The sequence below is a fragment of the Pezoporus occidentalis genome, unplaced genomic scaffold (assembly GCF_034315485.1).
Source record: "Pezoporus occidentalis ecotype Australia unplaced genomic scaffold, CSIRO_AGI_Poc_V1 ctg219, whole genome shotgun sequence".
Classification (NCBI taxonomy): Eukaryota; Metazoa; Chordata; class Aves; order Psittaciformes; family Psittacidae; genus Pezoporus; species Pezoporus occidentalis.
In genome coordinates, this window is record NW_026914062.1 from 522008 (window position 1) to 548295 (window position 26288).

Sequence of the window (26288 nt, forward strand, 5' to 3'; positions counted from 1 at the left end):
GAGATGCAAAGTATACTTTGAAGAAAGGAGGAAGAACAGTGGATACTAGAGGGCACAGGAGCTTTCAGATAGGGATTTAGGGAGGTTGCTTTAGAGTTTTGTTGACTCTGGTTTCTGTCTGTGTAAGGTTCCTTATTTCCTCTTTTGTATCTTATAATAGCAGCCAACAAAAGGAAGTGAGATGTTATATATTTGCTGTAGCATCCTCCACAGCAGTATTTCACCATGCTGTGAAAGCAGCACCTTTCTCTATTGCAAAAACAATCCGAAGAATGACCACTAGTAACCAGTGTTTGGCTTTTACCTCATCTGAGTTGAAACCTCCAGAAATCCAGTATCTTTCAGAAGATGAGGGTGGAATTTAAAACCCCATCTCCCCTGTAGGCCCCCTTTCCTTGAAGGAACACACTCACCTCATTTTAATTTCTAGAGAAAGTCTGTGCTCCTTTGGCAAGTACTTTGGCAGCTCTTAGTGACCTTGTCAAGCTGCTGATGGTTCTGGAAGGCGGAGTTGAATAAGAACTGAATTGTGTCTGTGCCAGACATCCTTGTCTAGTTAAGGGCAGAGCTGTTCTCACCAAGGCAATGCTGGTTTCACTCAATATCAAATAAAGCCCAGTCAGATTTGATAAATAGTCATGCCCGTAACTCCACTTTGCACACCTACAGCTCCTCTCTGAACCTTCTGCCACTATTGTGGATGAAACCCTCCAAACACCCCAGAGAGAGTGGGAAGGATTCATTTTTCTTAGGCTATTAGTGATAATGGAGCACAGAGATTGCGGTAAGTGGCCTTCTGTAGATGCTGTAGCCATCAGGAATAGGATCCAGGAGTTCCTGTTTCCTGTCCTGAGGTCTGGAAAGCCCATGTTTCATTAAACTAAGGGAGACTCTGAACATGACTGTAATGACATTTAGTGTTGGGCCCTTAGCGGCCTGATTTGGAGCTGTGTTAAACGGAGAGCTGAATGCTCCGCGTGGCTAAACATTGATCTGAATATGCCAGTGGCTCACTTCCAAACACATTAGGCTCAGGAGGCAGTCCTTTTCCTAGCCACAGAGGATGTTTCTGTGGAGGAGTTGTCACTGCAAGGCATGGATTAGCTGTTTCCCTGCATTTGACAGGCACTTTTGTTGCTGCTAGCAAAGTGGGGTTTATGCACATGTAGCTATTCCTGGTGCAAGGTGGGTTTCTAGGAATCTCCCAGCCCACTTGACATGATGATCAGGTACATCACAAGGTATAAAAGCTCTATTTGAATGTGGTGCTCCTGTTTCATGTGTGACTCATCTAAGGCAAGAGGGATGTAGCAAGCCTGCCTGCATCCAAGCCCACAGCTGGGAACAGCTGGCCTGCAGGTGGGTCTGTTCAGGGTTCAAGGGCTACAGCTTCTCCTTCCCTCCAGCTTGGGGAGAGTTTTATGCACAGCAATACATAGGGCTTGTAAGGGAGTGCTAACACCATGTAGCAGTTAGATCACATATGTAAGAGTCACAAATCAGCCCGAGTTGGAATTGGCACCAGTGGAGGTAGAGAGAGGGATACAGGCTCTGCGGCAACATTCCTGTTCTGCTGAGCTAAGGGAATATCTTCATGTTGACTGCAATGGGAGCTGGCTTGAGCCCCATGTGTCCTGCTGGTACGCTTGGAGCAGGATCAGCTCATGCAATGCAGAGCTGGGTGGCCCCAAGGAGATGTACCTACATTTGGTGGGCACCTTTGGAAGCAAGACCCTCCAAGGTGCTTTTTACCGCCTTGACTGTGAAGATGCAGCTTTTTTTGGAGGTGGTGAATGAGGAGCCTTTCGTACATAAGTGTTTCTTAGGGAAAAACGAGCCCTTTGCTTGACCAGTTTAACAAGCTGTAATGTGGTGAGTGCATGCAGAAAATAGCCTGGAGTTTTCCTGAATTTAGGATTAAAAACCAACCTTAGTCTGTATATTCCTGTGCCTCAGTTTGCCTGCCAGCAAAGTGAGGGAAACCAGATGTGTGTTTGTGTCAATAGCACTCAGTGAACAAAAGCATTCAAGAAAATCATTACCACTGTTCCACCATGAAGCAAAAGAAACATGAAACATGCAGGGAGGCCTCTCTGAGAAGTGCCTGTTGATCACTTCATGCCTAAGCTGGTTGGTAACGTGCTATTGTTTAGTTCTAAGGTGTATTAATCAAATACATGACTGTTCTTTGCTGTAGTCAGCTCGTCACCTGAGGATCCCTGGAGCTTGCCAAACATGGATTAATCACTGAACACTCAGTGTCACTGTGAAGCAAATGTTTATCAATGTAGCAATGGGGAAGTCAAAGCTAAGAGATGACTTATATGGCAGCTAATAACTGCTTTGGTAAGCCTGCTTGTTGCTCCAGTCATCGTAAACCCTCTTTTGTAAGACTATGACTCTGCAAAGTCAGAAGCAAATAGTGACTAATTGTAACTAAAAAAGGGGCCTTGTGGTTGACCTGTCACAGCCAGTGCCCCACAGTCAGGATGTCATTTACCCTCCAGGTTTGACCATACTCCTCTACCAGCTCTGTCCTAAATGCACTCTAAGCACAGCTTATGAAATGCAGTTGTAGGCACCCACACAGTTACACTTAGCTTAGCTTGTAGTGATGCCAGAGGCAATTTCTGCATCAGTTTCCTAGTGGATTTTCTTGCTCTGATAGCTTTTTGGATGTGGGTGATTATTCTCTCGGTGCTTGGCTAGGACCATCTAATGCAAGTCAGTAGAATCAAGTCACAAGAGGTGAAAGGCAGATGTGTTCTTGCTGCGGACTCTGTTCTCTGATAGCAGTCTAGCTTATTATTCCTGTTCCCATGGGATGTAAAGATGCTTCTGGGAAGATTTCTTTATCATGCTTCTAAATGGCTTCTTTAAAGGACAAATTAAAATTCACAATGCAAAGCCTTCTGGACTGTGGGGAACTGCTGATTTCTCTGAGCAAGGAAGCTGAAGCCTCATCCCTGTGGTCGGAAGGGCTCTGCTTTGCACTGAACCACCACCACATGAGCTCGTGGATTGTTTTCTCCCCCCTCATGACGGAAATAGCCCAAGGCCTGGAAAAGCATTAGCAGGAAGAGCACAGCATCAGGAAACACAAAGGGCACCCAGCCAGGACATGACTACACAGCTTTTAGCTGCCCGGCAGCTGGGACATTGCGTTTTTGGGTGAAGGGATTCAATTCCCTCTTGTCAGAATCACTGTTTCCCAGCCAGATGCTTCCAGCTGGATGAGTGTGTGAGCAATGAGTGCTGAACATCCCTATGCACACACTGTGGCTACTCCTGTGCTTGGGGTCTTGTGTTTGTGGATGTGGCACGTGTGTAGGTTCATATGTAGGGATCGTATGTGCCATTTGCCATGGCTGTTCAACCCACCTGTGTGTTCCTTCAGGATGGAGCAGGGGAGCTCAGCAGTGCTGAGGTGTCATTACTCATCCCTGTGGAGTTATTCCAGGTTCCCAGCTTGCTTGTGTAACTGAAAGGGTTTTGCCTTTTATCTATGACATGCGGGCGGAATAGTGGGAGGATTTAAATTTGGGAATGAAATTGCCAGAGAGTTTAGCCCAATGCTTGTGTTCTGCAGTAAGCAGTTACAGTGAAACCTGTTATTTCTCTAGGGAAGCATCATCAGTGGACTTTGGAACTGCATTAGGGAGAGGGATAAGATATTTTGAACCCCAAAAGCCAAGAATAGACTTAGACCCAAAAGAATAGACTTAGGCATGCTGTACCCTTGAAGGATGGGAGATCCTTCAGAAAAGTGTTAAAAGAACCTGGTATAATCTCTTTCCCAAAGCTTTCTACTTCGTAAATGGGAAAAGACACTGCAGGGAAGGAGTTAGGCACTTGCTTAAGGACTGAGGTCTTTTTGTCTTCCACTACAGCTTATCCAAGATGAATGCATGGCTACAGTACCCCTAACCACAACTTGGCTTCATAATTCATCTCCCCAAAGACTTCATTCAGATATAAAAGCACCATGTGACTGGAAAGGATGGATAAATGTTCACTCTCACTTCCTGTAATGAAGCTGGAACTCCATTACAGTGCTGGAACTGAATAGGTCCCTGAGATCACTGTCCTTGAAACCAAAGAGTTGGAACCTTTTATAATCAAGCCTGTGCACCAAAGAGCAAGCTCAAGTTTCACGCTCCCCTAGCCACAGTCAGTTGTATTCGTGCCTTAGTGGATACCAGACCCAAAATGTCTTCCTCCTCCACAGAGTCCAAATATATCAGCTCCTTTTCTTAGGTTACGATAAAAATGGGGAGCAAATTATAGATGCTCTCTCCACCTTCTGGCAGGAGACAGGCTGCTAGACCGCCTTGTTTCACCAGCCTCTAGCTGGTGGCTGCAGGTTAAGCAATGCTCTTGCCTTCCTGAAAGGAAAAGCATCCCCAGAAATGCCAGCTCCCTTTTATAGCTGGTTGTTATGTCCAGCTATCAGAAGCACAAAGAAACCAAGTGGAAAAATTGAATCTGGCAGGAAGAGTGCAATGCATGAAGGCACACAGCTTCCAAACCCAGAGAGCAAAAATAGCTGCAAGAGCAAAAAGTGGCCTGCAAGAAGCTCTTTAATTATTCCATCTCTTTCAAAAGCTTTGCCCCCGGCACAGCCAGGCTGCCGTTTGTATAGGGAAGCTGTATGTGTTGTAGTAAAGCTTGAGCACTGCATTATTAGAGCGAAAGAAGCGGCTTTTTTGGCTGTGTTTTCAAAGAGCTGGTAGCAGATTGATTGTGGGCAGAGCCCTGGGCATGAGGCAGTCTGTATGCTCCTCGTGAGTCACCAGGATTTCAGTTTCAGTCCGGCTGATGTGAGGGTGAAGGGGTTTAGGTTTCTGCTTGGATTCTAGAGGCAAAGCCATTTAGCTTTTAGCTGACACTACAGTAACCAGCAGCCTGGTGAGTCTGGGTTTCAGGGCATCGATGGAACACCCTGTCTTTCAGAAGCCACCCATTCCCTCCTGTGGTGTCTAAGTCTATATCTTTCTCCAACCCTTGCAAGCTGACAATTTTGAAGCTATTGAGGAACACTGAGAACATTGCAAAGCTTTAAAATACTCTTGTGTGTGTTGTCTGTGCTGAAGAGGACATCTGAGTTTGCTCAGATTAAGGAGCAGATACTTGGTTATTATTATACTGGAATATAGCAATTGCATGAAGCCTCCCAGTTGGCTGAGATGTTCAAATGAGCGCTGCAGCAGGACTGGAAAGAAAAGGAATTGCTAAACACCAATGACCAATCCAGTGTAATTTGCAAGCCAATGGAAAGACCACTGTTAAGTACACCAACTTAAGGAACCTTTTCTGAATTGTCAAAGGTGCTTTAAAAGTAAGATCAGTTTCTTCTTCTTTGGGCAAGTCCCTTGCTGCCCGCCTGGGTACCAGAACAAGAAGAGAGGGATGCCAGGTCAGGTGAGCACTGTGACAGAGCAAGAGAACAGAGCTGAAGCAGAGATTGTTGTCTCTCTCTTCTGTTAGAGTTTGCAATGTCCCATTTTGTTGTACGGCTTGAGAGCAGAGAGGTTATCAAGGGAAGAGAAGATGATGTGTAGGGCCAGGGAAGGTATATCACATACGCTTCATTTGTCCTCAGCAGGTGTAAACTGTCTGTAAGTGGGTGTTTCTCCTTGCATGGCAGGAAATAGAGGAGCCAGTTGTAGAAAGTAGTTGTGTTTTCTTGCATCCGGTACTCTTGAATGAAAGCAGATTCCAGGCTGTCTTTTAGGATACATAATGGTGATGAGTAACTTAGGCTGTTTCCTCTGGATTTGATGTTCCGCTTATGTTAAGATGTAGGGAGTATTGTTTGCTGAGATGACATCAAGAGCTCTTGGATGAAGGGAGTAGAGACCCATCCTTTCCTCACACAGGGTTTCAGCTCCCACTGCTGCAGAACATCACAGCTCATTGAGGAACAGCAGACCTACCCCTTTGTTAAAAGAAACCAGATGAGGAAAGGACAGCAGTGGAGTCACAAGTGGCCTGTAAATGGTCAGCATCCCCCTTTTGCCCTCCCTGGCTGGGAGCAGCATGGACAAACCACAGGGTAGAAGGAATCGTTAATGGAAAGGGACATTGATGGAGGTGACACTTCTCTGCTTGTAAGTATTGTCATCTGGGAGCAGGGGAGCAGTGGAAGGGGAGGACAGGAGTCTGAAAAAGAGTTCCAGCTCTTACATCATGGCTCTTGAATACGCTGCCAATTCACATTCAACAAGATCCATGGACTTTGTGGCCAATAACTGCATGATGGCAGACTCTTTCCTCTTTACTCCATCCAGATTAGTCAGAACTATAGCAAATGCTGGCTGTCTCATAGCTTGCAGATGGGGCCTGCACTCACCCATGTAAGCTTTTGTGCATAATTCCCATTGAAGGATGCTTGGAACAGATGTTTACTGGATGTACTCTATTTTGGTTACGTGTAATCCATGTAAGGTACATACAGGTACCATGCTGCTGGCCTGAACCCTTCCTCAGCTTGGTAGAAAGTTAGATTTAGACCTCAGGGGCTTTCTTCTTAAACCTGTCCTTCCTTCTCCAAGAAGCTCCCTTAGTGATGACAGTCACTGTTTTCATCCTTCACTAATTCACAGGGGACATCAAGAGCCCCAGAGACACAGAGCTACTACATACTCTAATGGTCCTTTCAGGAATTCTGCTGTTCCCTTTGGTGGGTGTCCTACCCTTTTGCTGGGACAACAATATTGACTCGTGTGGCTCTAGGTCACAGCTCTCCCCTCCTGTTCTGCCAGCTGGCACATGTTCAGAAAGCCTGAGTGTAATATTTCAAGAACCAGCCTTTTAAATTACAAACCCACAAGCTTAAGGAGCTCCTTGCAGGGAAATTTGGGTTGCTTATCCTTGGTGTGTAAGGGTGGCGTGAGGCTTACCACATTTCCAGGTGTGTGGTTAAAGAAACATCTGTCCAAGTACAGAGATCCTACAGCAGCAAGCAGCTCTGCAAGGGAATGCTCTCAGGTTTACAGTGCTTGCTTTTGGACTCTAGCCTCCAAAACGTCATTCCATAGCACGTGCCTCAATCTGGGAATGCCTATTGCAAATGCATGATGTCATGTTAATATTTCACTTTGTGAGGGAGGCCCAGTGACCTTTGCAGCTGGATTCTAATGGCCTGTTACTGTCACATCTGCCCAGTGACGTGGAAGGAAAACAGATCTGATAATCATGGAGCAGATTTATCCATAAGCAGGCAGAGCCCATGTGAGTGAAAGAGACTCATGGTGTTAAAGGACCAAGTTGTGTTTCTGTTTGAGTGATGGCTCCTAAGGTTCAAAGGGCATGTAATTCATCACATAGCTGCACTTCAGGCACAGTAATAGCCTGGAAAATAGGGCTTGGTGGTACTGAATAAGCAATCTGTGACTGATAGGAGTGGACGGCTAAGGTGTAACAGTGGTTATTTCTGTATCACTTGGCATTGCTACCAATTAACAACATTGCCTACAGGATCTCTTTTCCCAGCCCTGTGGAATTCATTCCTGATGTGGTGTGATCCTTCTCCAGAGTAAGTCCTGAGTTTATGTAGCAGCAGGAAATCTGAAGTGGGAAGTGCGAGTCCCTTCTCCTGTCCACCACCAGCACACATACCTCAGTCCCTCTCATCTTTACTCATGGGACTTCTGGCTTCTTTCTCCATCATAAGCAATGGATTAATGATTGCTTTTTGCTGTTGTCGTTGCAGGGCAACCATTGATGAAGTGGAAACAGATGTGGTGGAGATAGAGGCAAAGCTTGACAAGGTAAGATGGGGCAGCTCAGTGCAATGGTTTGAAGAGGGACTGTTGAGCTCCTGCTTAGGAATATGGCCCCACCAGTTACTTCTAAAACATGAGCCCATCTCAGGCAGTCAGGAAGCTAATAGTGTACAGGGCTTGTCAACAGAACCATGACTCCCTCTACTGACAGGTACCTGCCAAGGCTCCTTTGTGGCTGCCAAAGGATTCAGAACAAGAGGTCCAGGTGGGTTCCTAATGCTGAAGGAAGGCCTTCTTGTTCTGGTCCTGGATCTCAGGGGACTGACACTGCTTCTCTTGCTGTGAAAGTTATTTTAGTGCTGTCTGATGCCTCTCTCCATCACCTTGCTTGTGACATTAAGGAGCTGTTACACATCCAAACAGCTCCAGCACTGCTGTGTCAGCTAAGGAATATAAGGTGACCCTTGCAGGTAAACAAGGGGCCAGATCCAGACTGATGGTGGTGGTGTTGTCTGATGTTCAGCCAGGCTGTGCACCACAGCTGCAGTCTGACACTGGAAATAGTCTCTCAGGGACCAGTTTGGCTGTTTTGCTTTTATGCTGGTGATTCTTTACATCCAGTTGGTAGTTTGGATCCAAGTCAGAGGCTTTATGATGGAAGGCGGCTTTTCCACCCCCACTTCTCCTGATGTCTGAGACATCAGCCAAGTTGTTTCTGAACAGGAACAGAGAAAAATGAAGAAAAGGAGCCAGAGGAGCTGTGGGCTTTTTATCTGAGAGATTTCCCAAAGCTACCAAGGGATAAAACTCCTGCGTGTGATGGAGAAATGGGCTTTGTTGAAGTCACCAGCCTTAGGCAAAGCTGTGTCCTATAAAGCCTATTTACTAATCAAGCTGCTTGAAACAGTTATCTGCACAAGCTAACTAGTGACACCGGTGAAAGCTGCAGAGGGATTTGGGCTATCTGTTTTCCTCTAAGCTAAGGCTCAAAAGACAAAGCAAGGGGTGAAACTTGCTCTGAATCTTCCACTACTGCTGTCTGTGCCCGCTGTAGTTAGACAACTCGGTGTGCCAGGAGCAACCCTGGAGTGAGAAGGATGGGCTGGAAGTACAAGAGTAGCTCGAGGCTCTCAGTTTTTTATTGTTCAGTGCTTTGTTGCAAATTGATTTGAGCTCCTTTGGGTGAGGACTGCATCAAAACAACAGTTTCCTGCAGCTTTGCCTTCCCCTGACAGCAGGTATGGGGTGATGTTCTGGTGGGTGGCCATTTCGTTCTGTTTGCATGCATCATTCCCCTGCCTGCTGCAGAGGTGACATGAAACGCTGCCTCAGTCTCCATCAACTACAGGGTATCAGCCCTGGGTGCAGGGGGAGTGAGGCTGGAGTTTGCATCTGAAGAGCCACTGAAGTTCAACTTTGTTTTGCTGAGAGTAACTTTGGGCAAGAATCAGTCACCCTCATTCCTAATCAGTCAGTATTTGATGGCCCAGCTCCTCTCTTTCGGCCTTCCTAGGGCTTGGTGTTGTGCAGTACCCAAATAGCTGGCATCACTAGTTCTGAAAGAGCAGGAAGCTGGCAAGGACTTAATGTTTCTCTGCCTTTTACTCTGCTCATGAGCACTTAGTTTATAAATGATAAGCCTTTTAACACCTCTTTAAGATAGAGGTAAAGGGCAGTGCAAGAGATTCATCTAAGGGAAGACCAGAAATGGGGGCTTGTTTTGCTGTTTCAAAGAGAATTCCTTCATTCTGTCCTGTGCTCCATCTGCAAAGCCACCACTGCTCCCCTTGGGAATGTGTTTGTGCTGAATGGCCTTCAGCTACCAGTAACTCAGCCATGGCCAGGAGGGTGTGCACAGAGGCATGCTAGAAACCGCCACGTTGCAGAATAGGCTGGGTTTCCTTTCCAGAGGATCTGTCCAAACCTCTAGTGTATGTCTGGGCTCCAGATGTGACAGGAACTGCATCTGTTTGCTTTGCTTCTCTGGGCTTGGATGGGGTAGCACAAATGTGCTAGCACCCAGCATCAAATTGAGTGGCCAGGAGAGGATGTAAGTGTGAAAGAGTGAAGACTATATATACTGTGTATACACAGATAAACCCTGTGTGACTATATATATATTTATACATTCAGATATGTTCTTACAGAACTGCAGACAGAGGCAAGCCAGCTTGTTCTGCAATGCATGCATAGAGATTAGGCCCCAAAGCCTTGTGGTTGCATAAATAGAACAAGCACCAAGCCCCAAACCAGCACACCATGCTGCAGTGGGGCTTTGGTATCCAGCCAAACTGAAGAGCTGCCCATTGCCAGCCTGTAGGTGAGGCTGGTTGACAGGACAAGATTTCTAAAGCCATTTGTCATGAGTAAAATTAATATCCCTAAAAACCTCCTGGATTTTGAGAATGGAAAACTTCAGTTCCAAGAGTTGCTCATTATCGGCAGTTAAAGTTTTCATTTAAAAAGCTCAGAACAGTGATGATTTAAAAAATAAACCAACAACCAAAAACTGGAATCATTTTGCTCAGTGACCAGCCATTCCCGTTGCAAATCTCTTGGGCTTTTGGTTTATGGGTTTATCTGAGGTTGTTTAACATAACCTTTTACAAGGAGATTTGGCTGAACGGAGATAGGCTAATGGCCAGGAATCCTGGCTAAGCTAATGCTCCAGTCTTGACAGTGAGTTCCAGGCATGTTATAGCAGTTTGGTGTGGCTAGGAAGTCTGGGAATGTTCCCTGCAGCTGTTAAATTATCAGAAGTTAATAAAGGCTGTCTGGAGATGCAGCAAAGTGACTCCAATGGGAGGAAGCCCCCCCATTTTGCTGCAAGCTCCAGGTAATTCTCTATACCAAGGCTGGTGATGAGATTCAGAGCATGTGTACCTTGCTTAAAGTTAATGTTTCTCTGAACAGAGGTCCATCAGAAAGTCTCTGCTAAGTCACAGGCAGTCCAGAGATACATGGTGGAATCCCTCCCAGTGCTCCAGCAGTTTCCTTGGGCTGCAGAGCTGTGGGAATTGAAGCATACTTAATCTACAGTCTTGATGGTTCCATCCTTGTGTGTGATAGAATGTAGGTTTTCATCGGCTGCACACAGCAGACATGGCTTAAGCAGTCCTTGTCAGTTGGTTTAAGCAAAACATGACACAAAACCATCAGGCTCCCCTTTATTCCAAGGTAAGAAGAGCAAAACAAGTCTCCACAAGTATATGGAACAGCTAGCTGTGCTTAGAGACTTGACAGTCCCAAAGAGCAGCATACTCCCAGCAAGGAGATTCTAGACAGCCTATCACTTCCAGCAAGCACCAAGGAGTCTTTTCCTTTCTTCAGTCAGTCTGTGTGATCAGGTTCCTTTTACTGCAGTCCTGATGCCTCAGGATAGAATGAACTGGAGGATCCCACTGGAAAGAATGGGCTGCTCTGATTTATCTGTCCTCAAGGGTAGCCTGGAACCCTTATTCTTAAGTGAGAAGTGAAATGTTGACAGCATGACATGCCCTGAGAGATGTGATTTGCATCCCTGTTGCTGTCACGTGCAGTAAGGGTTGCTGGTGTAGCCACATGAATGGCATCCTGTTCTAAAGGTCTAGGGCTGGGGTGCTGGTGCACATTAAAACCGACCTGGCTGCAGTTCAGTTTGATGTGATCAGCTCCATATGCACTGACACCTCTCTCCTTGTGCAGCTGGTGAAGCTATGCAGTGGCATGATTGAAGCAGGCAAAGCCTACATCACCACCAACAAGCACTTTGTCACTGGAGTCCGGGACTTGTCACAGCAGTGCAAGAAGGATGAGATGATTTCGGTAAGTGATCCTTTGGGATGGAGCATGGGACACAGTGAGGCTTGGAGAGCATTAACCTTCCTGATGCTGTGAATGGAGCATCAGGAGCATCAGCATTAAGTAGCCATTTAGTATGAGATTTTATTTTTAGAGGAATGTAGAGGTAATGCAATGCTGAAAGGTCCGAGTGAGATTCATTGTTTGCAGGGAGAACTGGACTTTTAAGAAGCTGCAGTGCTGGCAAGGCTGCTGGAATCTAGGTCAGTGAGCATCAGTGACTTAGGAATGTGGGAACCAGCCTGCACAAGTGACAAGTGACATCTTCATTGCAGCACTGAACTGGAGAGGACAGGGACTCTGTGACTTCAATGCCAGGCATTCTGAAACGCCTTCTTGCCAAACAGCAGTGTGGCTCTTTGGTGTAATGGGGGTGTCTCCCAGCCGTTGAACCCCTGGGAATGAAGGGCAGCTGCTTCTATTCACTGCCAGTTTCTTCACCTTTTGTTGCAGGAGTGCCTTGACAAATTTGGAGACAGCCTGCAGGAAATGATTAACTACCACATGGTAAGATGCAGCTTCCTCTTGTCTTGTTGTGTGCTGATGACAACCTTTCTCAAGGCACTGATTATGGTCTCCTGAGTTTGGCTTACCTGACACTGCACAAAGGTGGGGTCCACAAAGGAAGTGTTTTCAGGTTCCAGTCCCTGCTCACTGTGTAGCCTCGAGAGCAGCAAAGGGCTGGGAGTTACTGTTGCCTTTTGCAACAGGATTGAATTGAATGAGCTGTGACTCTGTTACTCACAGTGTTCCATCCTGATGCATCATGTATGCTAGGAAATGGGATTTCCATGGGTTAGAGGAGGTATCACTGAATGTAGGTACTGCCACATGGGTGCCTTTTGGCTCATTTCAGATCAGAGATACACAATGAATATGAAGAAGGGTGGAGTTAGAGACCCCTTCATCAAAGGAAGAGGAGAGCTTACAAAGATCCCACACTCCATGTGCTTTGTTCTTTTTGGACAGAACAGGGTTTTATAGGAAAGACAGAGAGGTCCTGAGGAGCTCGGACAACTCAGGACCCTGGCTCTTTGCAGCTTGCATGTACAACCATGTTGCTGCAGATCTGGAATACTCTCTGAAGCTTGGCATTCACATTTTTGACATTAGGACACCAGCAAGGCTGTGAATGGATCAAACTGAAAGGATTGCTTTGTTCAGCTGATGCTGGGAGCAGACTCAGTGCATGTTGTGCAGCTCCATGGCTAAGGATAACACAGGACATATTAATGATACACTGAGATGAAAGGAGGGAAGTGTCCAGACAATGCCTGTTCTCCTGAGTTGACTTTATCTCACTAACAGAGCCCAAGAAGTTACAATCTCCCCTTACTCCATCCCAAACATCCAGCCGTGACATCTGTAAACTTCGTAGAAGAGGAAGGCACTTCATGCTTGTTGGCTCCATGCCAGACCTACAATATTAAGTCTGTAACTCAGCTGGAGCTTAAAGCACAAATGCTGTAAAGCTTCAGGGTGCCAGCAGTGCCCTGACCCACTTTTATACCACAGTGCCCCTGTCTAAGTACATTAGGCACGATGCTTGATTTTGGGATGCAAGTTAACCACATGTACCTGGAGAAGAAATTGCATCAAGTCCTTGTAATTATTTCATGAAGCAGGTGGGAAGGCTGTTTCCTAGTTAAAAAATGACAGGGAAAGGAGGTAAAAAGTGGTGGGGGGGATAGAGTGAACAAACCAATGTGAGCATCAGAGAAAAGGTGTGTTTTTGTGAAAACAGAGAAAGTCAAACCCTGGTTTTCTGGTGCTGCTCACATTCCCTCTGAAAGCATGAGGCCTTTTGGCCAAGAAGCATAAGAACCCCTGAGCTCCTTCCTTCCAGGGATCCCATCACAGCAGCACTGACGGGGGCTGAGCAGTGCGTGCAGCCCAGGCAGGAGGGAGCAGTCCCAGCCAGGAGCCTCTGGCTGCAGGATGCTGTCGGCTCTGCAGCTTCCCTGGATCCCCACTCTCTGCCAGAAGTGGCACTTCAGGGATTGCTATTCTCTCAGCCAACTAATAAGCAGAAAGACCTTCCCAGAGCTGTCAAATCCCCGCTGGAATAACCCTTCCCATGCACCCCACCCTCTACACTCCCAGCTACATACAGCACATCCCTACCATGAGCTGCATGCACAAGGGATACTTACATCCTCCCTCCCCACTGCCTTTGGAGAGCACCCTCTTCCCTTGGTGCTCAGCAGTGTGAATCCCTCTCCAGGAAATGGCTTTGGAATGATGGCTGCATCTTGAGCCCTTTCCGACGGCTGTTCAGTTAATGGAGTTATTTTTAGTGCTTTCTGCTGTCTCCTTTGTGTGTGCTGCGTGCGTGTGTGTGTGTATCTTGGCTCATCCGTCTCTGGGGAGCTCAGCAATGAAACAGTTGTCAGTGTTGACTCCAGGAATGTGGCCAGGACAGTATGTACAACTGGAGCAAGTTAAAAAGAAGGGAAAATATCCCCTAAAAAATCAGTTGCAAAAGCTTATTCTATGATTTTATTGCTAGAACAATGAATGTTAGATCAGCAAAATCCAAGCTTGAAACCTGCTTGAATGTAGAAGATGAACACGCTGAGCTCCAGAGTTTTCCCACCTTATAGTGCAGAGAGAGGGAAAAGCATCAAAGCAACCTTAGAGGAGAGATGTCAAAGAGAAAGTTGAGTTCAGAAGAGCTGCAATCAGTGTCCTATGCCTTTTGTGCTCTTAACCACATGCATGTGGGCTGATGCTCTTTCCCATGCAGTTCCCTTTCTCTCTCTGACCAGAAAGAGGAGAAAACTAAAAGGATGCAAGTGAAAGTGCTGTTGGGATGGGATCAATCTGGCTGAGCCCCGTAAGTGCATCTTCAACATCATTTTCAGAAGCCGTAACAGGAACATTGCCCACATCAGTCCTACCCCAGCTTCGTTGTGTCCTCAGCTGCCATAAATCATTGCAGCTACGTCAGAGGGATCCTCCAGCAGGAGCAGCAGCAGCTTGCAGGGGAGATTTAGCTTTGCTGAGCGAGCCAGGAGGCATTTCCTGCTGACAAGGAGAAAAGCCACCCAAGCTGTGATGAGTCAGTGAGGCAGATGGCAGATGTCATGGGTGGAGGGTAGTGGTGGAGTGCAGGGGGAAGGAAGGAGGAAATGAAAGTGGACAGGGCTTCCACAGCCTGTTCTTCACAGGGTTGGGGGGTCCACCTGTGTTATCTGACAGCACTTGGGAAGGGTCCAGGGGCATCATTGGTGGATGCAGAACGACCAGCTGACAGGGGAGATGCTTTCTGTCATCTCATGGCTTCATAGTTTTGGCTATTGTGCTCTAGTGCAATGATGTTATACTAGTCTAACAGACTTCCATGAGCTGCTGCTCTTGAAGTTTGGTACCAGTCTAGCAGTTACCACCACGAGCTCAGTGCTGCAGTTGGGGTTTCAGAAAGACCAGGTTTTGTCAGTGTCTGGAATATCTTAGGATGTCTCCTTTCTAGTTAGGGGAGAGAACCAACTTCAGTAACATCTAAGGGGCAGGAACAAATGTCCTTTGACCTAAGCACAAATTGGAGCTCTTGAGCTTTTTGTGAGCAACTCAACTTCAACCTGGTTCAGAAGTTAAGCTTAGACTGTTGACATCTGATATGTGTGATAGAAGTACTCTTGTCATCTTGTTTTCCAGAGCACAAATCCTCAAGTGGGCTGTATTACAGAGGCATCACAGATGGAATGCTGTTCATGGGTGGCATTTATCTGGTGGGGCATTGCTCAAGAGATGAAGGACCGAATCATGTAGCCAGACAGCAATAAAAGTCATTTAAACATCTCCTGCCAAACAGAGGATGTTTGAATTCTGCCTGGACCTCCTGCCCCTTGGGTTACTGTATTCAGCTGCTAGAAGCTGCAGTGAAAGAGAAACATACTGTAGGAATATGAAGTCAGGGAGAAATGTACAGTATGCTGTCACTGTTGAGGTTTAGTTGTTTGACAAGTGTGGTGGTATTTGTATGCTCTTTCTAGAGCTGTGTCAGGCAAACACTGGACAGATATGCCACAGAACGAGTGAGAACCCAGGTCTTGGAGATCCTCTTTGCAACTCTGCAGCAGGACAGGTAGCTGAAGAGAAGAGGAAGAGGTGGAGAGGTCAGGAGAGACTTCCAAAGCCTAAAAGTTTGAGAAGGAGCAGAATGGGCCACCTTTGGGGAGCAGGGTGCCTGACAAGGTTATGGATGATCCCCTTCTGCAGGCCAGGGAGGGGGGTTACTTTTGTTCCCCAGCAGATGCTGAGAGGTAGCTGATGGAATCCCATGTGGGCAGTGCTGTAGCTGCCTCCTCTCACAGACACGTTGCAGTGCCCCTGTTTTGGGACAGATAAAAGGATCAAGCTCTGATTCCCAGGCCACCAGACAACCAGCCCTCATTTAAACTCAACACAAACCATTCCCCAGACTGGCCATAAGGGAGATAAGCACAGGGATGTGACTCATCCAGCTCATGGCTGTGTGGTGGAGCTGGACAAGGGGGAGCTGCCGCTGTCCATGTGTCAGGCAGCTGCAGAGGAAGCTCCACACCCTCTATCTCACATCTGGAGCTAGCTCTTGCGGGATGGCTGATGTGCTTAATGAACTTCATCCCGTCTCAGTATGGCTTTTAGTGCACTAATAGACCATAACGGCCTGACTGGCTTCACCTGCGGCCTCCATCCATCCCCTCCACCCATGGGTGGGCCCAGACACTCCATTTAAGCTCCACCCCAGGACCTTCAGTCTTGGCTTGAGCTGTGCTGTAGCAGCTTGCTCTTGGTGGAACCAGGCTACCATCTCTGAACCAGCCCTGTTTTCTTGGTGTGATGTGGTGGAGCCTTGGCTGGTGAGGCTCATATCCTATCTGCTGCGTTATCCCTCCTCAAGCTCCTGATCCAATGGCCTCTGCTGCTCCCAGCCAAAACCTCACAGCAAATGCTCTTCATAGAATCAGTTAGGGCTGGAAAGGACCTTTTAGATCATCTAGTTCCGTTGCCTGCTTTCAATCTCTACTCGAGCACTATTCCCACGTGCAGTCGTGATGTCCTACTTCTGAGCTTTGTGGATGTAAGTGCTGAAAGAAGCAGTTCACAGCCAGGTGATCTTGCTTATTTTTAGCTTCTGCTTTGCTTTGGAGCCTGGTGGGATCTCTTCTCTTGTAAGCCCTTGTGGGACTGTAGCAATGGCATCCCTTTGTTCTCTCTGATGCATCTTGAATTTTAGGCTTGCACTTCGAGAATTAACATCCTGGGCTGCTGATCTTGCTTGCATTTCTTGGGGACATGAAATTCCTGTCAAACGCAGGTTTGGATTTATCCTGTTGCCACAAAAGCCCATGCTGGGAAAGGGCAATGTAGGACTTAGCCTTTTGCTGCTGGGTGAGAGCTGTGCTTAACTCTCTTCTTCCACGTTGACCCTCCTCAGGCACAGATGTGTGTGAGTCATGGGCTGGACTTCCCATGTCTTGGTGTAAACTGAGAGGGTGGGGTGATATTTGGTCTGGAAAAATCTGACAACAAAGAGTTTGTTCCAAGTATGTCTGGGAAAGGGGAGGAAGCCAAGGGATGACTTCAGGTTTGAAACTCTAGCTCTTGAAACTCCTTAATTTGTGTTGAAAATGGAATGGAGGACCCACCTCAACGGATTCCCCTGGTGCTCCTGCCTAGCAAAATTAATGCAGAAGCAGGCAAAGCAATGCTGGTATCATAGGATGCTTCTCAGCAAAGATGCTGCTGGCAAGAAAGGCTTACTTATTACCTGGTATCCCTTCACAAACCACTTGGCAATCCTTGCCTCATGTGAATCAGTGCAAGCTAGAAGGAAGGGCGTCCTCACAGTGATGGGGCTCAGCACATAGATAACAGGAGCAGGGGAGAGGAGTACTGACAGAGCAGGAGGTGGATGTGTGTGTGTAAATATAGCCTGTCTCCCTCATCTGTGCAGTTTTCCTGTTTGGATACAGACACATTTAAATTAAGCTTCCACATAGCAGTGTCCCTGTACCACAGGCCTAGGAATACTGCTTATGTGATCACCTCCTTTCCCTCTCAGTAAGCAGCTTCAGTAAGGAGCATTACACATGTAATGTATCCTGGAATCTGTTCTTCCCTGGAATGTCCCAGGGCACTTGTCTGCAGTCCTGAGTATGGCATAATAGTGTCCCTTCCTTTCCCTGATGGAAGTGTGTCCTGATGGAAGCTTTCCAGATGTGGGTGCAGGTGGGAACCAGATGTCTTTCTTACTGCCTGCCTATCCCTGCATGGTATCAAGCATTGCTTTGGGAAGCAGCTCCATGGGAACAGTTGCAGGCCAATGCCTCTTGGAGTTTTGTTGGAGAGAGTGAATGGATGCCAAGAGGAGTAAATAATTTACATTGGTAAAAACGCAACGCTGGGTGGTCTTGGTTTTCTTTCCTTCCCCTTTGCATTGCATCTGTTCATATTTAGAGGCTGTTCATGGCTGTTTATACTCAGCTGGTCCTGGCAGGTCCCTTGCTTTCTCCTTGGCTGCAGCAATACACATGATGAGTGTGTTGGAGGCTCTGCAGCCAATGCTGCTGCTTCTATGCAGAGTGCTTTGCATTCTCCTTGGGGTGCTACATCTGGGCAGTGTCTGCTTACCTCCTAGTAGGAGGTGTTAGGCAGGGAGGATGTCTGTTCAGGCTGGGAATGCCAATGGCAGACTGGTTTGTGTTGGAAGGGACCTTAAAGCTCTTCCAGTTCCAACCATGGGCAGGGACCCCTTCCACTAGAGCAGGTTGCTCCAAGCCCCTGTGTCCAACCTGGCCTTGAACACTGCCAGGGATGGGGCAGCCACAGCTTCTCTGGGCAACCCAGTCATGCTCCAGGGGAAAGGTGTTCTTAGTTCTGTTCTTTATCACACTATCCTCTTTTTAATTGGCAGTTAATTAGATCAGTATTCTCCAAGTTAAGTCTGTTTTGCCTGTGACTGTCATGTGAGAGATCTCCCTGTACATACCTCAACCCATGAGCTTTCTCATTTTGTTTTCCCCCTTGTCTTGCTGAGGAGGTGTAGTCAGTGCCTTGGTGGGTACCTGAGAGCCAGACAAGGTTCACCCACCACCTCCTCACCAAAAGCTGCTGCTTTAGGCAGTGCCAGCTCTTCTGCAGTGTAAATGGTCTGAGAGAAGAAACTCCTGCCCCTTGGATGATGTGTACTTCCTGCTGCAGTTGCTATGTGGTCTGGGAGCATCTGCCCATCTGGTCCCCATTAGCCAGAGTGCTGTGTCATCCCAATGCATGTCTGAAACATGGAGTTATTTGTGATCATGCCTGTCAGAGATGGATGGGAGGTAGCTGAGCAGGCACCGCTGTTTGGCATCAAGCAGAGGGTAGGGGAAGAGCATCTTTTAAAGGAAGGTGGGGAGGGCTGGAGAAGAGATGGGCAGAGAGTGTAGAGTAATGAAAGGGCTTGGGACCATTGTTTTTGTGAAGGATAAATAGGAGAGTAAAATGTAAAAGACTTGTAAGAACTCGGTCTTTATACCATGTGCTCGGACCTCTGATGTTCACCAGCTTGCGGCTGGCGGGGATGTACCGTCAGCGGTGGTTCCTGTGGCCGGGCCTAAGCGGTGCAGTGCTGAGGTGACAGTGCCCTCCTCTGGCAGAACGAGGAATTCCACACAGGAGACAGTTCAAAGTGGAGACTGAATGCGACTGCTCCTCTTACGTTGGTGGCACAGGTCTCTGTGCTGTTCAGAGCCCTGGCACAGGCTGTGGAACCTGCAGCACGGGAATTCTGTGCTTGTAAGGGAGTGCTGAACACCACCAAGCACTGAACTAATGCTGACTCCTACACACTGAAGCTCCTAAAGAGTGCTCATGGATTTTCTGGCTCCTCAGTCTTTCCTGTTGCAAAAACATTTGCGATTCTTTGCCTTTTCTTCTCTTGCAGATCCTGTTTGACCAGGCTCAGAGGTCAGTCCGACAGCAGCTGCACAATTTTGTCAAAGAGTGAGTACTTGGCCCATCAGTTTGGGCTTCAGCTTCTTGAGCTTCCATTGCCCCTGTCCTGTGTGCACTGGAAACAGGACTGTGACCTCTGCACAAGTGCTGAAGCTTGGGGCAGAAGAGACACTGAAGGGCAGAGGAAAGGATCTGGTTTCTGTGCTGTCATCTTGCAGTCATTTGGTTGCTGTGTTGTCTACCAGATGTCTTTGTCCTGTTCCCAGCTCCTAGTTAAAGCTGGATATCGGGCATAGCTCCAGATCAGAGCATCATCATGAAGTTCTGTTCTTGGCTCCCCATGCATCATGTTTAGTTGCTCAAAATTACAGCAGCCCTGCTCTTCTGGAGTAACCTGAGCACTTGTCAGATGACAGGAAAGCCTTTCTTTCTGTAGAGGGAGCAGCTATCATCACTGTGCCTTCAGCTTGGAGCTTGAGTTATTTGCTAATGAAAAGCAAGTTTACAGTGGTGTGAGCAATGCAGAATATTGGTATTAAGGATGTTGACTTGCACGTGGCAAGGCTGAGGTGCAGAAGAAGTGGGCCCAGGTTGTTAAATGGATGGGGACAGTGTGTTCCTTGGATCATGGCTCCTGCCAGGCTGTTCCTGCCATTGCTGCATTGACGTGCTTCCTCTGAGTGCCTCTTTCCCTGGGGCAGGTACCGGGTGCAGCACATCCCAGTGTGTGAATATGGGTCAGAGAGGCAGGAGAGGCTTCAGCTCAGCAGGAGCCAGTTGCCATGGGAACTGGGAATTGTGCATCCCTCAGCAGCTGGGTGTGTTGATGGAGGAGGGAGTCACTGGCTGACCCCCTCCTTCTTCATCCCCATCTTCTTGCCTCATGCTTACCCTACCCCTGCTTTCTCTATAATCATTTCTCTGATGAGCTCAGATTTAATCTGCTTAAGGCTGGCAGCCAGGAGGAGGAATTTCACCTTCCTTTTGGGTCTGTCATCCTCCCACCATCTTTGCAACTTACTCTTTTTTTGCTCTTGTACTGCTCAACCTCTGTGCTGGCAGGCCCTGGTGCTTTGATACCTGCATTGCTCCTGCCCTTGGTCCAGCATCTTTCCTTACCAAGTCTCTGTAAAGATTAAAGACTGTCTAGAGTTAATCTAGAGTCAGTCCAGCTGAACACAGTGGAGCTTGGTGGGCTGGGTTAGGATCCCAGTGGCATCTGGAGCAGGATCTTGATGATCACAGTGTACCTGATTGCACTCCTCCATATATATTGCTGGTATCAGCAAGATCCTAGTTGCTTTGTAGCAATGATTCTCACCACCTTATCCTCTCTGGGTTCCAGTGATGTCCGGAAGTTCAAGGAAACCAAGAAGCAGTTTGACAAGGTGCGGGAGGACATGGAGATTTCCCTGGTGAAGAATGCCCAGGCACCTCGGCACAAGCCCCATGAAGTGGAGGAAGCAACAGGCACCTTGACCATAACCAGAAAGTGTTTCCGACATCTGGCTCTAGATTATGTGTTGCAGGTTGGTGTCTGTGCCCCGGCTTTGCCTGGATCTCCTAGTCCAGGACAAGACATCAGAGGGAAATTGCTAAACAATCTCGTGGACCACTATGAGCACAAGTACACACATGTTTACTTGTACACAGACCCAGATGTTTGCCCTTAAGGACATGTCCTACATGTAGGAGCATGCAGAGAATGCTTGACAGTGTTGTGTTTGGTCCCTCACTTTCAGTAGTTTCATGACACTGTTTGCCAGCCTCTCTGGAGAGTTATAAAGATCAAAGCAACTAATGACATGGGGAAGAGCCTCGCCTCTCTTACACCACTTGTGACATCCTTTGGCTATTCCAAGCAGATGTGATCAGTGACAGAACTCACAGCCCCACCAGTGAAGGTCCTTTCATCCCATCACAGCCTGCTCTTTCATAAAGACAGGCTGCATTATGCCTCAAGGCAGCTCAGAGAACTTTGGGACCTACTGCAGCACAGGGCTTTGCTGTCCTTGAATAGTTTGTGGTTTGCTACTAGGGGTATTGCAGCAAGTTGTTCATACTTAGATCTCTGTGCCAGACTGATGCTGCTGGTTCTGAGAGTCTTCTCTTCATTCCTTCACAGATCAACGTCCTGCAGGCCAAGAAGAAGTTTGAGATCCTGGATGCGGTAAGGGCTCTCTGTGTTCTCTGTGGCTGCTCTCAGTGACTCAATGAAAGGCAGCCCTCTCCATTTCAGGTTGCATGGGTCGACATACCGACTCCTCAGTCTGCCCTGGAGATGCTGTCTGGGACTGCTCTGGGGGCTGCAGGTATGCCAACAAGAGGGGAGAATGAAGGACCAGCAAGAATCTCCACAGGCCAGGCCTGGAGGGGACTTTTAGGGGTGAAGGACACTGCTTTTACTGCTTTGTGCTCACAACAGGGTTACCTGACTGTGGATTTGTGAGAGGAAGAAAGGAGAAGAGGGAGAGGCATCTAATAGACAGATTGCTTTGGGAAAGGAAAGGGTTAGACCTTGTAAAGACTTTTATGTGGGTGATAAGGACTTTTCATATTCACTTTGTCCCAGGACCTGTTCTGACCTTGCTGTTGTTTCCCTCCCCAGATGCTGTCCTTCATGCATGCCCAGTACACCTTCTTCCAGCAGGGCTACAGTCTTCTCCATGAACTGGATCCCTACATGAAGAAACTAGCCACAGAGGTGAGGGGACAGGAAATACATTGACTCAATGTGTTTGTACCCCTTCACCCTGGAAGGACTTACTCTTTCCTATTCAGCTGCCATACGTGGTAATCTGGGAGTGGTCAGAGCATCATGCTGCTTGGGTGTTGGATGAGCCACACTGCACTATGGGGTGGCAGCCAAGAGCCATGGTTACTTTCAGTGCACACCCAAACACAGCCTTTCCCCTCTTCTGGGGCCTTACGATGTTAGTTAGAGCTGATGTGATCCCAGAGCAGGGAAGCAGGGATAGACAGTGGCTTATAAACCTCCTTCTTGACTTTTATACCTGATGTTCTTCTCCCTGCCTTTAGCTGGACCAGCTGGTGATTGATTCTGCAGTGGAGAAGAGGGAGATGGAGCACAAGCACGCACTGATACAGCAGAGGGTGAGTCTGGGGCTACAGCTTGGTGCAAGCAGCACTTCTTTCCATCATTGTGGTTCTCTGGATCATAGTGGCAACTGCCATCTGATGAGGGGTCTTGCTGGGCTAGTCCTTCACAGCAGTAGCATTTGTGACATGACATGGCTGCAGCCTTGAGCAGCATGACTTTGGAAAGCTCTATTCCATGGGGACGCAAGGAACAGAGCTGCTGTGGCTGAGCAAGGGGTTGTTCTCAGCTGAGCTATGGTACCCCACTGTGTGTCTTCTCACCTGCTGTAACTGGGATTAACCACCATGAACTGACAAAACAATAGGATTTATTATCGAACAAGTCTGAGCCTTCAGTAAGGAGGCATCTTTGATTAATGTGGGCTCTGATTTTCTGACCATTTATCTGGGAATGATCCCAAATCTGAAGTTTGCAGAAACATAACTGTTGTTTTTCCTTTTCCTTCTCTCCATGGATTGCTGACCTGCCCCTGCAGACCCTCCTGCAGGTGAGTACCCACATGTATTTCCTTCTTCTGTGCTAAAACAAGATTCCTATCCCATTTACTCTGTGTGGTGGCCAGTCTTGACTCAGAGCTCAGTGTTGCAGTGGCAGCAGTACTTGGCTGGCACTTAACGCGTGTTTGGTACCTAAGGAGCCTTTGAGGACCATGGGTCTGGTGGAGGTGAACTGGATGCACAGGCTCATAACAGAAGCTGATGGTGGACTTCAAACATACACATTCATCTCATTCCTCAGAGAGCCCTGAGGAATAGCTGTTCATGAACCAAGCTCTGATCAGGAACCACTAATGAGTCTGTATCTGTCAGGCACTTGTGTGAATCAATAACTGTCAGCAACAGGAGTGTAAGTGGCTGTTGTTTTCTTTCTAACGCTCTCTCAAAAATGTCATAACCCATGAAATGGAAATTTAACCAGGTTTGAAAGCTAATGACAGACATTCCCTGTGAATCAGCCTGTGCAAATGCTCCCTTAGGTTAAGTGTTCCGAGGGAGGGGTAAAGCCATTTGTGATCTCTCAGCTCCCCTGGGACTCTGCTGGAGTGATGACTTCATTCAAGGGAACATGGAAAATCTCTCTAGTGTAGTGCATCAGTTAAATCTCTTTATGTGGCTTTGACTGGACTAGCAGGGAATGAAGCAGAGGTCAGGCTCCAAGAGGGAAAAGAGCAATTAGTCTTCATTAGGGTACATATGCATAGAGCTGTGACTCTCTGTATGCATAAGCTTGGAGGAGAGCTGAACATCCCTACTGCAATTTAGGATTTAAAGCTTCCTGCCTGGAAATGTTAGGCTGCTTTTGAGCTACTCTGGGTCAGTGTTGCTCCTCCCTTTGCAATGGAGCATGGCACTCTGCAGCTGGTGAGCATCTCACACACAGCTGAATCTGTCTTCATGCTGAGCCCAGAACACTCCCTGGTCTCTTGGAGATTTAGCTGTGCTTAATTAAAGTGTGGTATGGTGGTAGAAATATCCTTTTTTCCTCAACACAGGGATTTCCCAGGCAGCCTGCTAAGGCATGACAGGAAAGGAGGGAATCCAGTTTAAACATAATGCCTTTTGAAGTGTTCTTGGGGAGGGGAAGCTGTGCAGATTCTGAAGGCAGGGAGTTAAACTGGCCTTGGGCAGCTTTGTGAGGCCTGGAGGGCAGCCTCCTAAGAACCAAATTCACAAGGAAGGGGGGGTGTTGCATTTTATTTAATTACTCTTTCAATTAAATTTGCTAGGAAAGAAAAACTCAGCACAAATCTGACTATTTCCTTTGATACTCTCATTTTGGTGCCTTTTTCCTATGCCAGTCTTTCCCCATCTTCCCTAATGGAACATCTGCCACCTTCAGGGCAGTTTCCTAGGACAGATGTCAGTTTAAGCTGTCATTTTAAGTGCTGCCCAGCTCCAAAACCTTAAATATCTCCATTTGCAGCTTCACACTTTATATGAAATAATGCTCACTTATACAAAAGTGCTCTAATAAATCAGCAAGAGGAAAGGAAGAGCCTCAGTTTTTACGAGCGACATTAAATATTTTAGTTCTCCTCCTGTTGTGCAAAGGGAGAGGATCTTCAGCATGAAGATGCCTTTCTTCAGCCTGTGTGTGGGATGTCTGTGTGCAAGGACATTTCTGCAAAGGCTGAAGAAATAGTCCTGTAGCTTCCCACATTTCTCTTGTGTGTTAAACTAAACTGTCTTAAACCACACATATAATGAGCTTATATATTTTTATGTGGGTTTAGTTGCTTTAAATGGATGCACAAAGACATGCAGGACCTGGTGTAGGTTGGACCCCTCAGGAGGCAAAATCTGGAGCATTTAGCACTGGAACACAATTTTTCCCAGTGGGAAATGTGTAGAGAGATGATAACGTTTAAACCTGTCCTGCCTTGCAGATTCTGAACCCTTCCACTGCATCACAACTGAGTGGAAGAGGACAGGGCTCTATAAAAGCTTCTTTGCATCCTCTCACCTATTCCATGGTCGAGAGCAGTGAGGAAGCAATTGTGCTTCTGTTGCCCTTTTGCATGGGGTGGATGCAGTGCCAAGGCAGAGCTCTCTGCCTCATTTAGTCCAGCTGGTAGATAACAAACCAGGGGCCATATGGCACTGCAGCACCCTGATTTCTGTGGAGCTGGGATGGAATTGCTGGCCAAAGAGTGGCTCTGCTCCAGGAAGCTGGGGGAAGCAGCCCCTGCTAAAGGCAGACAAGCCTGGCTCTGTTCAGGTCAGGGAGGCATTCGGTGAGCATCTTCCTGTCAACTTTGCTCTGTGTTGCCTGGCTTCTCCTGCTCCCTCTGTGCCTCTGTGGCAGCTGTATGATAATCAGCCCTTGCTCTAAGCTGATTGCCAGTGAATAGAGGCGAGGAGGGGGTAGGCAGGTGGTCCCCAGGGGCTAGCAGACTTCCTTTGCCTGGTGCCCCTGCTTTGACAGGAGCCAGTGGCAGAGCTTACAGCTTCCCAAAAAGGAGTAGGAGGGGTAAAGGAGAAAGGGCTGAAAAAGAAATCCCTCCTTCCCTGCCAGCCCACGGTGCTTAGCAGAGATGCTGCTCTAGAGAGCGAAGAGAGAGGACGCACAGAGCTGCTCCCTGCTCTCTAGGTGAGAGCAGCAAAACCTCCCTTGGAGCTGGCATCATGAAGATCTTCAGCAGGCTTGAATACCTCCTGGTAAGGAGACTGCTGCAGGGTTGGCTTGACTTGGGGAGGAAGTTTAGAGGGCACTTTTCCCTGGGGGAGCAAGGATTGTGCCTGTAGGACCGTGCTTGCTGACCCAAAAGCTTTATTACTGCAGGAGAGCAAATGTGTTTGGTTCTGTTTTGGGTTGGAAAAGCTGTGGGGCAGGGCACAGATCTCTGTGCATCATTTGGCATTAGGAAATTCAAGAAACAAAAGGTCTGTAAATGGGATTTGGCCAGAATGGATGAAAGCTGTCTGCACAGAATGGGAGTGGAGGTGGTGGAGCCCTCCTCCAAATTCCATCTGCCTCTGAGTGTCTTGGGTTCTACACAGTGTATACACAGAGGTAAAAATAGCCAGAGAAAAGCTTGAAATATATTCAGGCACCAGAAGTGAACAGAATGTGCGTGCCCCAGTGTTTGTGTGGGAGGGGGGTGTGAGCATCTTTAATGTATGTAATGTATTCAATATAAGAGAAGATAATTCTCTTTAGAATCAAATAGTCAAACT

At 47.5% G+C, this 26288-nt stretch overlaps 1 protein-coding gene across 2 annotated transcripts in view; it reads left to right on the plus strand.

Annotated features, from left to right (window-relative positions):
- The window catches only part of ACAP3 (ArfGAP with coiled-coil, ankyrin repeat and PH domains 3), a 75470-nt gene that overhangs the window by 26072 nt on the left and 23110 nt on the right, over positions 1–26288 (plus strand). The window contains exons 2-10 of one of the 2 annotated variants that reach the window (XM_062620070.1): positions 7715–7772; positions 11412–11531; positions 12021–12074; positions 19480–19538; positions 20836–21019; positions 21616–21660; positions 22099–22194; positions 22530–22604; positions 23087–23098. In XM_062620070.1, coding sequence (XP_062476054.1) covers positions 7715–7772; positions 11412–11531; positions 12021–12074; positions 19480–19538; positions 20836–21019; positions 21616–21660; positions 22099–22194; positions 22530–22604; positions 23087–23098 — 703 coding nt within the window. The other variant, XM_062620071.1, reaches the window with a different exon arrangement.